The sequence below is a fragment of the Myxocyprinus asiaticus genome, chromosome 17, assembly GCF_019703515.2.
Source record: "Myxocyprinus asiaticus isolate MX2 ecotype Aquarium Trade chromosome 17, UBuf_Myxa_2, whole genome shotgun sequence".
NCBI classification, from domain to species: domain Eukaryota; kingdom Metazoa; phylum Chordata; class Actinopteri; order Cypriniformes; family Catostomidae; genus Myxocyprinus; species Myxocyprinus asiaticus.
Genome location: NC_059360.1, coordinates 44,967,838 through 44,978,760, shown reverse-complemented (window position 1 = coordinate 44,978,760; position 10,923 = coordinate 44,967,838). Strand labels below are relative to the sequence as shown.

At 37.9% G+C, this 10,923-nt stretch overlaps 1 protein-coding gene across 8 annotated transcripts; it reads right to left on the bottom strand.

Annotated features, from left to right (window-relative positions):
- On the bottom strand, nt 1-8,695 carry LOC127455018 (zinc finger and BTB domain-containing protein 2-like). Of its 8 annotated transcripts, XM_051722545.1 has the most exons (6): nt 6,979-8,645; nt 6,660-6,773; nt 6,108-6,502; nt 3,909-5,958; nt 1,505-1,685; nt 1-1,350 (listed from the first exon to the last, which is right to left on the bottom strand). In XM_051722545.1, exons 5-6 carry the CDS (start codon nt 1,675-1,677, stop codon nt 210-212), a joined length of 1,314 nt encoding a protein of 437 aa, XP_051578505.1. In that variant the 5' UTR covers nt 1,678-1,685; nt 3,909-5,958; nt 6,108-6,502; nt 6,660-6,773; nt 6,979-8,645; the 3' UTR covers nt 1-209. The 8 variants fall into 8 exon arrangements, with proteins under 8 accessions (XP_051578505.1, XP_051578503.1, XP_051578502.1 ...); XM_051722543.1 differs by lacking the exons at nt 3,909-5,958; nt 6,108-6,502 and having other exon boundaries at nt 6,979-7,099; nt 8,559-8,695; XM_051722542.1 differs by lacking the exons at nt 3,909-5,958; nt 6,108-6,502 and having other exon boundaries at nt 6,979-7,099; nt 8,070-8,646.
- Nucleotides 8,696-10,923: the final 2,228 nt, after the last annotated feature.

Below are 10,923 nucleotides of genomic sequence, written 5' to 3'. Positions count from 1 at the left end.
TAAATGTTTTTGCCATTTTATTAGTTCCAAACAAACAGATGCATGAACTTTGTAAAAACTCTGGAAATAAAATGAAATAAAAACAAATGTAGTGGACCTTAAATACTTCTCTTAAACCAGGTTTATAATACAAAAATGGACTTTAATTAAATAAATATAAAGTCAAACATTGGCACTGATACTGGCTAATGCTGGGTCAGCAAGATATTCTAGGAAGTATTGATTACCAGAGGAGTACTTGTTGTCACTAAACCCCTATTCTCATTTTCTACTAATGGTGTAGCCTCGTCGTTAGCCAAACACTGATGTTTGGGAACCTCAGATGGGCTGCCGAAAGGTAATGCACACATGCTGCATTTGTAGGGTCTTTCTGAAGATAGGAAGAGAGCATCCATCTGACTGCTGTCTTCTCCACCACAAAGAACCAAACTTTGCTTGTTCACCATAATGTACGACTCCCCGTCCTGACTCAAACAAACATGTCGAGCAGCTTGGTTAGCTCTGCAGAAGCTTTTCCCACAAGCAATACACTTGTACGGCTTTCCTGTGTGAATATACATGTGTTCACGCCAGTGGCTCTTCTGAATGAACTTGCGGCCACAGGTCAGACATTCAAATTTTCGCCGCTTCATTTCACGATCCATGTCGGTGCCCTCCAGGTTGTCTATATCAGCAATGTCAGAGGACGGTGGGGTGTCTTCCATCCATGTTTGTTGATCGGTATCACTTATAACATCACTGTCAGCATGCAAATTGTCCTCTTCCATTTCCTGACCTTCATCCTCAAAAGTGTAATCATTTTGTATAGATGACACTGCAGGCTCTCTTGCTTGGTTGGTGTGGACAAGTAGATGCTCCTTTAATTTGCACCTATGGTTGAAACGGCTTCCACAATAATTGCAGTTGTAATGCTTTCTAGTGGATTTGTTTCTCCTCATTATGCCATAGGTGAGATGTTGGATCATGGTGGCAGCAACATTCTGGGTAGGTGACTCTATGCCAACAGGTTGTGGAGATGTATACCCCACATCAGACATCTCTGAACATTTTTGGCCCCTGATTTCACAGTTGTTAGCATCTTCAGTGCAAGTTGTATTATTGTTGGTTAGGCTGAATGTCTGATCAGATATCTGTATGCCATAAAGGGAGTTTGTCAAAGGTACGTACTGGGACTCAGGGTTTATAAGGCTTGCCTCCTGTAATAAAGGGTAAGCATGCAGGAATTTTACACCCTGCTCAAGGCAAAGAGGGTCAATGAGCTGTGTGGTAAATTTGCCAGTATACATTAGGTTAAGCAAGTAGCTGAAGATGTCGGGTTGTATATCTGAAGGCTTCAGTCGAACACAGTCACTGCAAAAGAGAAGCAGAAAGAATTATATGAATCTAGAGCGTCGCTAAAACACCTCTACTGCAAATGTGAGTAAAGAACTTGTCACAAAAACTTCATGTACAAATGCAATATTTTAAGGAGCAAAAAAATTCTTTGCATCCAAGTTCACGTTACCTGTCTTGGTGAATAAACAGCATACGGAAGTAGTTTGAGAAAGCTGCAAGAACAGCTTTATGGGCTTTGAAAAGAACGTCCCCAATGGTCACAGTACAGTCACAGAGGAAACCAAACTCCCTCTGAGCATTGAGACTTTTCAGAAGAACAAGACCATGGTGGGCCAAGTCCATTTTTCCACCTAAACACACACATACACAAATGAAAACAAAACCAACATTAGGTTTTCTAAGCCACTGATTGGTCAATTAAAAGTTATTCAAAAATACACTAAAAATGCAATTCACACAAAACAATTACTTGAATACACTTCTACTGTGATGGACATTTTCAATTTCTGAATTCAAAGTCATTATGATATTTTTTCTGGGGCTTAAAAGGTTAGTTCTCCCAAAAATGAGAATCCTCTCATGATTTACTTACCTTTAAGCCATCCCAGATGTGTATGACTTTCCATCTTTGGCAGAACCAAAGTGAAGATTTTTATAAGCACGTTTCAGCTCTTTTTGTCCATACAATGCAAGTAAATGGGTGGCATCAAGCTGCTTGCTGTTTGATGGTCCAAAAGGCATATTTAGGCAGTATAAATATAATCTGCATGACTCCAGTCGATCAATGAATGTCTTCTGAAGCAAATCAATAGGTTTGTGTAAAAAATAAATCTATAATTTAAACTTTATTAACTTAAAAAAAAAAAAAAAAAAAAACCCTCCCTGCTAGCAGTCGACGCATCACCAAGCTGTCACGTGACATAATCGTGATGGCGCATTCATGTGAGAAGTCGAAGCACGCGCTTTGTTTACAACAGAGGAACGAACATCAGGTGAGAGTTAGGTCATTTCAAACAGCATCCCAGCACTGGCTGGAAGTGACTATTTAAAGTTAAAAACATTTTAATTATCGATTTGTTTCTTACACAAACCTAAAGATGTTTGCTTCAGAAGACACTGATTGATCGACTGGAGTCATGTGGATTACTTTTATGCTGCCTAATTATGCCTTTTGGACCGTAATAATACCAAGCAGCCTCATGGTACCCATTCACTTGCATTGTATGGACAAACAGAGCTGAAATGTGCTTATAAAATCTTCACTTCGGTTCGGCTGAAGGAGGAAAGTCAAACACATCTGGGATGACTTAAAAGTGAGTAAATCATGTGATAATTTTCATTTTTTGGTGAACTAACCCTTTAAAGTAAAAAATATCTAAAAGCGGTATAACGTCTGGAGATAGTAAAGAAAAAAAGTCTTAGTTGAAGCTGAAATTCTCAAAAAGAAAAATGTTGGCATAGGCACTTTGGAAAAATCTTTTAGCATTTCTTAAAAAATATGCAGTGAAACTATTTTGTTTATTTGAAAAACCTTAGTCCACCAATTCAAAGTCAGTACAGGTAGCCAGTCTGTTGTCATGTGACCAAAAGAAGACCACTTTATACCTTCATGACTGTGTGTGAAGTATAGAAAATATCAGATATTTTGGCATTTTTATGAAAAGCCACATTTTATTCAGGTCAAACAGAGTAACCCTAATAAAACTTATTGATATTCATGACTCAAAAAAAAATTTTTTAGGCTTGAATAAAATACATTTGAAATTAATGATTAAGTTGTGTACCTCACGTGTTCAAGGCGCAAGGAAAGTAATACCTTTTACTTGATGGTTACACCACGTGACATTTTCTAAGTCATTAAATAACTTTTTTTTTGTAGAAAATGCTTTTTCAAACTGTATAAAAACAAACATGGATACAGAGTTTATATTTCAAACTTGACACATGTGTTTTAACTAGATTTTTAAATTATTTCTAATTTTTATTATCTTGGACATCCTTATTTTTCAGTGACCCATATGCATGTTGGTATTTTTTTATGTGAATTTCCCTACAAAAGCAACTTCCAAAGACTGTCCTAATTAGTAAAAAGGCCTCGCAGCATAAAGGGACTAAATGTTTTATTTTACTTGTAATAAAAATGGGAAAAGTTCACGGGTTGGGTAAGTCTACAGTAATCATACAGAGCTTTTTGTAAAGTGTAAGTCAATGGGCGGTCATCGCAAGTAATGGGGTCTGTGTACGAGCGTGCGCGTGTACGAGCGTACGTGCGTGCTGAAACTCCGCCCAATGCTGGTAAATTAATTTCTAGTACAAAAGTTTCCGCGAAGGAAACCCGTGGCCAAGCAGTGAACCTGATAAAATAACGTCACCCTTATTAACGTGCAGGAAAATGTCACAAATCAACATAGTATTGTAAAATGTACATCCTCTTAAAAATAAGAAGAAAACAACATATTTATCATTATCCTCCAATATAAGAAACCGACAGTGCTGTCACAAACACAAAACGACTACCGGTTTGCTACACATTAGTTTTCTATTAGTGAAACGACCCTGAAAACGTCACTTACACTCTCCTCTTTCTCCACAGAGCGCTTATAAATATTTTAAACTGAACTTGTTGTTAGAGAAACCAAGAAAACCTCTCCATCGAGCTGCATGAGCTCAGTCAGTGATCAGCTGCTGTTTTCCGGAGTGTTTGAATCATCACATGACACGAGCGCGCGCCGGACTGCTGTCAATCACTGGAGACTGATCGAACAAACAATCATCTCAATTGTAGCACATGAGCATGACGTCACAATGTGTTCATATATGCGATGAGTGTGATTTGAGCTGCAAAGCTTTACTGTAAATGGTTAAATAATGCATAAATGTGTTAAATGTATAACATGAATGAGGTCAGATCATGTCATGAATGTTATTTCAGAATTCAACACAGTGGACTGAATTCACTCATTAACTCTTTGCTGTAAACTTATCTCTGTATATTTATCCATGAAGTTTTAAACTTTTTTTAATGAATCCAAAACAAGATCAAGACTCAAGTAATGTTTTAATTAAACCTTTCGAAAGTGGTAATATAATGCAATCATAATTATATTATTTACATTAACATTTAAAACACATTCAAAACCAGCTGTCACCTGATGCATTAAAAACTACTCATTTTATTGGCTTCCATTCATGTTGGTTTAACAAACATGACCGGTATATTAGCAGGATATTATAAGTATATTAATATTTAAAATATTGATTTTCTGTCCGTGACTTTGACAAAACTAAGGCTATAAAAAAATACAAGAAAAACACTATTTATCCACTATGTAGGAATACTTGAAAAACCTCTTTACTGAATGTCTCACTGTCACATTAATTATAACAACAGATCAGATCACTGATCAATGAGAACTTAAACCTTATTTACAGAAGGGAAATTATTTTTTAGTTTTACAAAGATTTAAGTACAAAACCCCAAAAAGCACATCAAGGCACCATAAAAGTAATCCATAAGACTCCAGTTGTTTAATTAATGTCTTCTGAAGTGATCTAATCGGTTTTGGGTGATTACAGACCAAAATATGATTATTTTTCACTGTACACCTTTCCATTGCAGTCTCTAGACACGATCATGATTTCATGTTCGATTACACTTACTAGCGTTTGACACACGCGCAGAGCTCTAGATGGCGCTAGGAAGTGTAATCGAGCTTGAAATCATGATTGCCAAGGAGACAGCTGATTTCAAGATTTATAGCTAAAAAGGAGTTACATTTTGGTCTGTTCTCTTCCAAAACTGATTGGATGGCTTCAGAAGACATGGATTAAACCACTACAGTCATATGGATTACTTTTATGCTGCCTTTATGTGCTTTTTTGAGCTTCAAAGTTTTGAACCCTGTTGACTTGCATTGTATGGACCTACAAAGCTGAAATATTTTTCTAAAAAGCTTCATTTGTGTTCTGCAGAAGAAAGTCATACACATCTGGGATGACATGAGGGTGAATAAATGAGAGAATTTTTATTTTGGGGTGAACTATCCCTTTAAGGCATTCTATCATTGTCAAGCACTGTTTTCTAACATCAATGGTGATGAGTATGACGATCATCCACTCTAATCTGAGACTGTGTTTCTCACTGAGGTGATTCCTCTTAAGGTATATTAGTTCAGTGCAATGCTGGAGCTTCTCATTTACAACATAGAAAACAAACAATGCATTTCAATTAGATCAACAGCTATAGGGTGATGTTTACATTGATACATTTTAAAATGGTTTTATCTGGACATTCAGTTAGTTTATCTTATGGCATTATAGGAGCAGTATTGACAACTGCAAAGTACACACATTCTGTTTGTATTTAATTCAGCAAAAATAGTCATTATGCCAAAATAATTTGCATGTGTGAATAATAGACCATTTCAAGGACTGTTCGTTGGTGACGTCATTGTTCCATGAACATTTCCTGTGTGTCAAAACAGAGACTATTTAGCAGAGACAGGCCACTTCTATTAAAATGAATGGGAGAACGCCCAACGGCAGCCAACATCCAACGGATGTAGAAAGGAAGTCCCGCCTTACAGGTAAAATAGCCAATCCCCTTTTAGATACAGAAATTGCCTGTCAATCAACGAGAACGCGCATGCACATTAGCTATACAAGATAGTAAAATTGTGTTTTTTAGCGTAATCTGAGTTAAAGATGCAGAATTATTATACCAGCTGTGACAGAACAACACGCCCTGTTTGGTGGCACGTGACGGAGCTCACCTGAACCCAATGAAGAGCCTCATCACCGTTGCCTTTAAACACAGAGCGCGCCTCTTCTCGGGAGACCGGTCTCTACCTGCTGGCGTCTTCGCAGATCCAGGAACAGAAAGAGGAGGGTCCGGTGTGAGTTAGGTGCATCGCCGAACCTGCACCCCGGAACCCAGTCAGATGCAACACCAGGGATTGGAGCATGAATCGCGGCCGACAGGCCAGGATGCCAGGCCGCTATTCCCCTCAAGTGCCGAGGCCCAGGGAAGCCTGGCTACTTCAGTAAAGCCGCAGCCCCACGCGCCTCGGACCATGGAGGGGAGTGTGTCGCGGCAGCCGGGATCCCGCCCACTATCACTTGGTCCTTCCCTTGTCTTCACTACTCTTCTTTTACATAGCCCTTTCCACTGCAAAGGCCCCATTGTTTTGGACATTTTAAATAAATGCCTATCTGAGGCCTGACGCCACACCCACTGAGTCTTTCTCTTGCTCACCCCGCCATACAGTGATGTCAGATTTGAATTCTTATTTGAAATATGTTCTTTTATCGTAATCTTGACCAACCGTTTTGGAGATTTCGGTCTTTTCCCATTCAAGTAGATAGGAGCTGCACCTTCATGACGCTGCCCAGACTTCCCAACAGCATTCCAAAGATGGCCGCTGAGTGGACTGGTTTACCTTGAAAAAGAGACTTTGTTGAAAGGATCTGGAAATACGTCTAATTCCTTTGTTTTTGTTTACATTCTTGAAATGGTCTATAATATAATATAATAGTATTGTAACATCGTAACCACTGTGCAACGATTCCAGCTATCAACAATGGTATGATTCAAAACCCCAGTAAGAAAAAGGATCACATATTATTTGATCAGTGGTTAGTTACCTTGACTCTTCGGTTAATATTAAGGAAATGACATGTCTTGTCATAGAGCTGCTCCATGTCTTCTCTCTCCCAGTAGAAATCAGGTGTGATCAGCAGGTCAGAACTGAGGATGATACAGTGCCTGTGAAGGTGTGAAGAGATTACAAGAAGAGAGGTAGACAAAACTGACACAAAATAAAAAACAAAACAGTAGTCCCGCATTGGGTCATCACCTCAAGGCAAACAGCTCCCCTATTTTCTACATAACTTCAGCCCTGGACAGTTTAAATCTTTGTCCAGACTTCAGCATCTGTTAAAAAGGGTGTGCCACTTTATATAAGGTGTATTTAACTACTATGTACTAACATTAAAATACATTCAAAACCATGTTTTTACTGTGTAACTACATGTTGTTCTGCAAAATTCTAACATGTGCTGCTACCGAGGCTGAGGTACGGGTAGGTTTAGAAGTAGGGTTAGGTGTTAGGGTAAGGATTGGGTTAGGGTTAAGGGTAAGGTTAACAGTGTAACTGAGTTGGGGTACTCAAGTTCAGACTGGGATTTGAGTCCGAGTCCACGGATTCGGATGCATTTTTACTCTAACTTGACTTGGACTTGAGCCTTTCTCAGACAGCAAAATTTTCTTGGCTCAGATCTGCCTGCACTCCACCTGTGAGATTGGCCCACATACCACATGGAATTACGGTCCAAAATTGGCCCAAAACCCACTTAGCGAATGTAAACCGTATCCTCCCCAGAAAGAGGCCAAAAACTCAGCCACACTTATCCTGTCCCTCCAGCATGCAGCCGTAATTGGACCACAACTGTGACCAACCAATTTGCCACTGCACCAGAACTCGGCCACAACTTATCCTGTACATCCCAAGAAAAGCAGCCTTAATTGGGACTCAGGATTTTTTGCAGAGTCCAGCCGAGTCCATGGCATTTGTGATGCAATAAAAAATGATAAAAAAATAAATAAATAACAAAACAGAAATAAATTATCTGTCTGCATGCAGCTGTAGCATCCCCTGATGTCACAGACATAGCCTGTCATAGACCTAGCCATAGCCTAGTTTTTTTCACCGTGTTAAGCAAACACACATACGCACTGTCTAATCCATTCAATGTTCTGTGAGCAAATCCACAGGCTTGAGTCCTCCTCAAGGGTTGGTACAGTCTCTGTAGAGCCTTGAGAGACATGCCTACGTGTATGAATCACACCGTTTCAGCGTTAAAATAAGTGTTAAATATTGTATATACATTATCAGGCTATCATTCATGTAGCATTATATGAACTGTGTGAGTATAGTCTACATGTAGCATGCAACCGACCATGAACATCATGTCAACACACACTCAGTTTTCATTGGTCATATCTTAAATATAATGTAAAATGAATGCATATGCAAAGAAGCAAAATACGTGTTACGTCTTACGTCATTCTGATCACCTTCAATACAGTGTCAGTTGTTTTCTTGATACTGCTATCAATATGAGCAGCTCTCTATCTTACCCTCGGATTCAAATAATTCACACAAATTTGCACTATACAACAAACAAACACAACTTTAAAACGCTTTCATCTTCACTCAGCGTACCTGCTGCGTGGCTTCCCGCGAAATATTAGAGCGTTCTGTAGCACAGACTGTTACACTGTAACAAAAAATGTTGTAACATTCTTACACATTCACATAAAGTTTCTTTGACAGTTCAAACCACACTAGTGGTTGGTCCGGTGTACTTCCTGTATTTTGTGTTGACGTCATGACTGTAAAATTGCTCCGCCCCCTCATTGTCTTAAAGCTGCAGTAAGTGGTATTTCTTTTATAGAAAAATATGTGGTTAATACGTTCTCCTTTGAAGTTATAAAATATTACGTTTTCTGATTAATAGTGTTATCATATTGGAGAAATATGTTATCCATAAATGCAGATTTTCAAATCTCCCTTACTGTCTGTAGTATTTAAAGGGATAGTTCACCCCAAAATGACAATTCTCTCATCATTTACTCACCCTAATCCCATCCCAGATGTGTATGACTTTCTTTCTTCTGATTTTTAGAAGAATATCTCAGCTCTGTAGAGCCACACAATGCAAATGAATGGGGTCCAAAACTTTGAAGCTCAATAAAGCACATAAAGGCAGCATAACAAATAATCCATACAACTTCAGTGGTTAAATCCATGTCTTCAGAAGTGAAATAAAAGGTGTGTGAGAGAAACAGCTCAATATTGAAATCCTTTTTTACTGTAAATCTCCACTTTCAAACAGCCTTCCTAAGCTCTCTTCCCTCCTAAAGTTGTGGTCACACATGCTTTCGCACTGTGAAATTCCACGGGCGAAGCTGGTGTGGGCGAATGTTGAGCAAGTGTGAAATCAGCAAAAAAATAACTGCAAAGTAGCCTCTTTTTAATGCTGCACTTTTTACTCTGGAAGAGTAAAGTTAAAAAGAAAAATGCCACTAAAATGATCCTTGTCCATTGTGAATATATACACTATGTGTAGGTGTGTATGAAGGACCACCCACACAGAGGTCACCGTCAAACCAAGCAACTTCCTATTGGTCAATGCAGCGAAAGTTCACGCAAAGTTCACCAAACTTGAAATCGAGGCGAAATCAGTGCGAGGAAATTCTTCACCAATGGAAGTCCATCGCGTGAAATTCACGATCGTGCGGATTCCCATTGAGATGTCTGTATTTCGCCCCTGGAATTTCGTCGTGCAAAGGCATGTGTGACCACGCCTTAAGAGTTCTTCTTCCTTTGTTTTTGGATTTTGCATTGTATGGACCTACAGAGCTGAAATAGCTTTCTAAAAATCTTTGTTTGTGTTCAACAGAAGAAAGAAAGTCGTACACATCTGGGATGCATGAGGGTGAGTAAATGATGAGAGACTTTTCATTTTGGGGTGAACTATCCCTTTAAGAATGAAGTCTAGAAGCCTTGATAAGAATGAAAAGTTATGAAGTTATTTAAATTATTATTATTATTATTATTTTTTTTAAGTATAATTTGTTGTAAAAGCTTGATGCCCTTTGTTATACACTTTATTCATGTATTTATTTTTAATGGAGTTTCTTAAACAGGTTATATGAAATTCAAGACATCGAAACCTACAATTTTAAAGACCATGTTTAAGAGTTAAATCGAATTAAATGTTAGGAACTGGAAGTGTTGTCTTTTTTTCTTTCATTAAGCTTTTTCATTAATTAGTAGGTTTTATCTTAAACAGTAATCCCTATACATCTTCATGTACCTTATTTTGGATTATATGGATGCTCTTTGTTAGAAATAAGTGACATTTATAAAGTGTCATTTTACAGTATTGCCATTTCATCTTGCGCCCCCTACTGGTGCATACGTTAAATGTTATTGTGTTGCTTGGATACCCAATAAACTTTAGCGATACGTTGTAACACACTCATCTAAAGCAGCACACTATGCATGAGTAAATTAGATCACATACTGTAAATAAGTTTTCTATTGACTCACACCAAGGACAGCGACAGAAGGGTAAGTAATATGCATGTATTTTGCCATATTTTGGAGTGATACATTTATATGATTGTAATGAAGAAAGAAAAATGATTACTGTATCTCATTTACTTTGTGTTAGGATTTGTAACAAAACAGGCCATATGTTCGCAAACAATTTTAGATTAACACACTCATATTATCAATTATGATATTGGTATGATATTTATTATTGTTATTATAATTTTATTATTGTATATATTTGTGTATTATTTATATAGCTTGTCTTCCAAGACCATCCAGCAATAAATATGCTTCCGTTGTTTATTCTAAGATAATTTCCCCCCTAGGGATTAATAAAGTTGTAATGCATTGCATTGTTTTGTCTTTTGGTATGGTGCTTTCATTGCCATTTTAAAATGTTATGAAGATTCTTTGTGAATGGTACTATTGCTATGGACACAAAAGGTTCCATCCATTAATACACAGG

Bases quoted from the DNA above. Each gene is read 5' to 3' on its own strand.
- LOC127455018 (XM_051722540.1), bottom strand. From the start codon at position 1,961: ATGGAAAGTCATACACATCTGGGATGGCTTAAAG. The intron at 1,686-1,927 runs GTAAGTAAATCA...GTGTGTGTTTAG, and splicing joins ACATCTGGGATGGCTTAAAG to GTGGAAAAATGGACTTGGCC. The intron at 1,351-1,504 runs GTAACGTGAACT...TCTCTTTTGCAG, and splicing joins CTGTTTATTCACCAAGACAG to TGACTGTGTTCGACTGAAGC.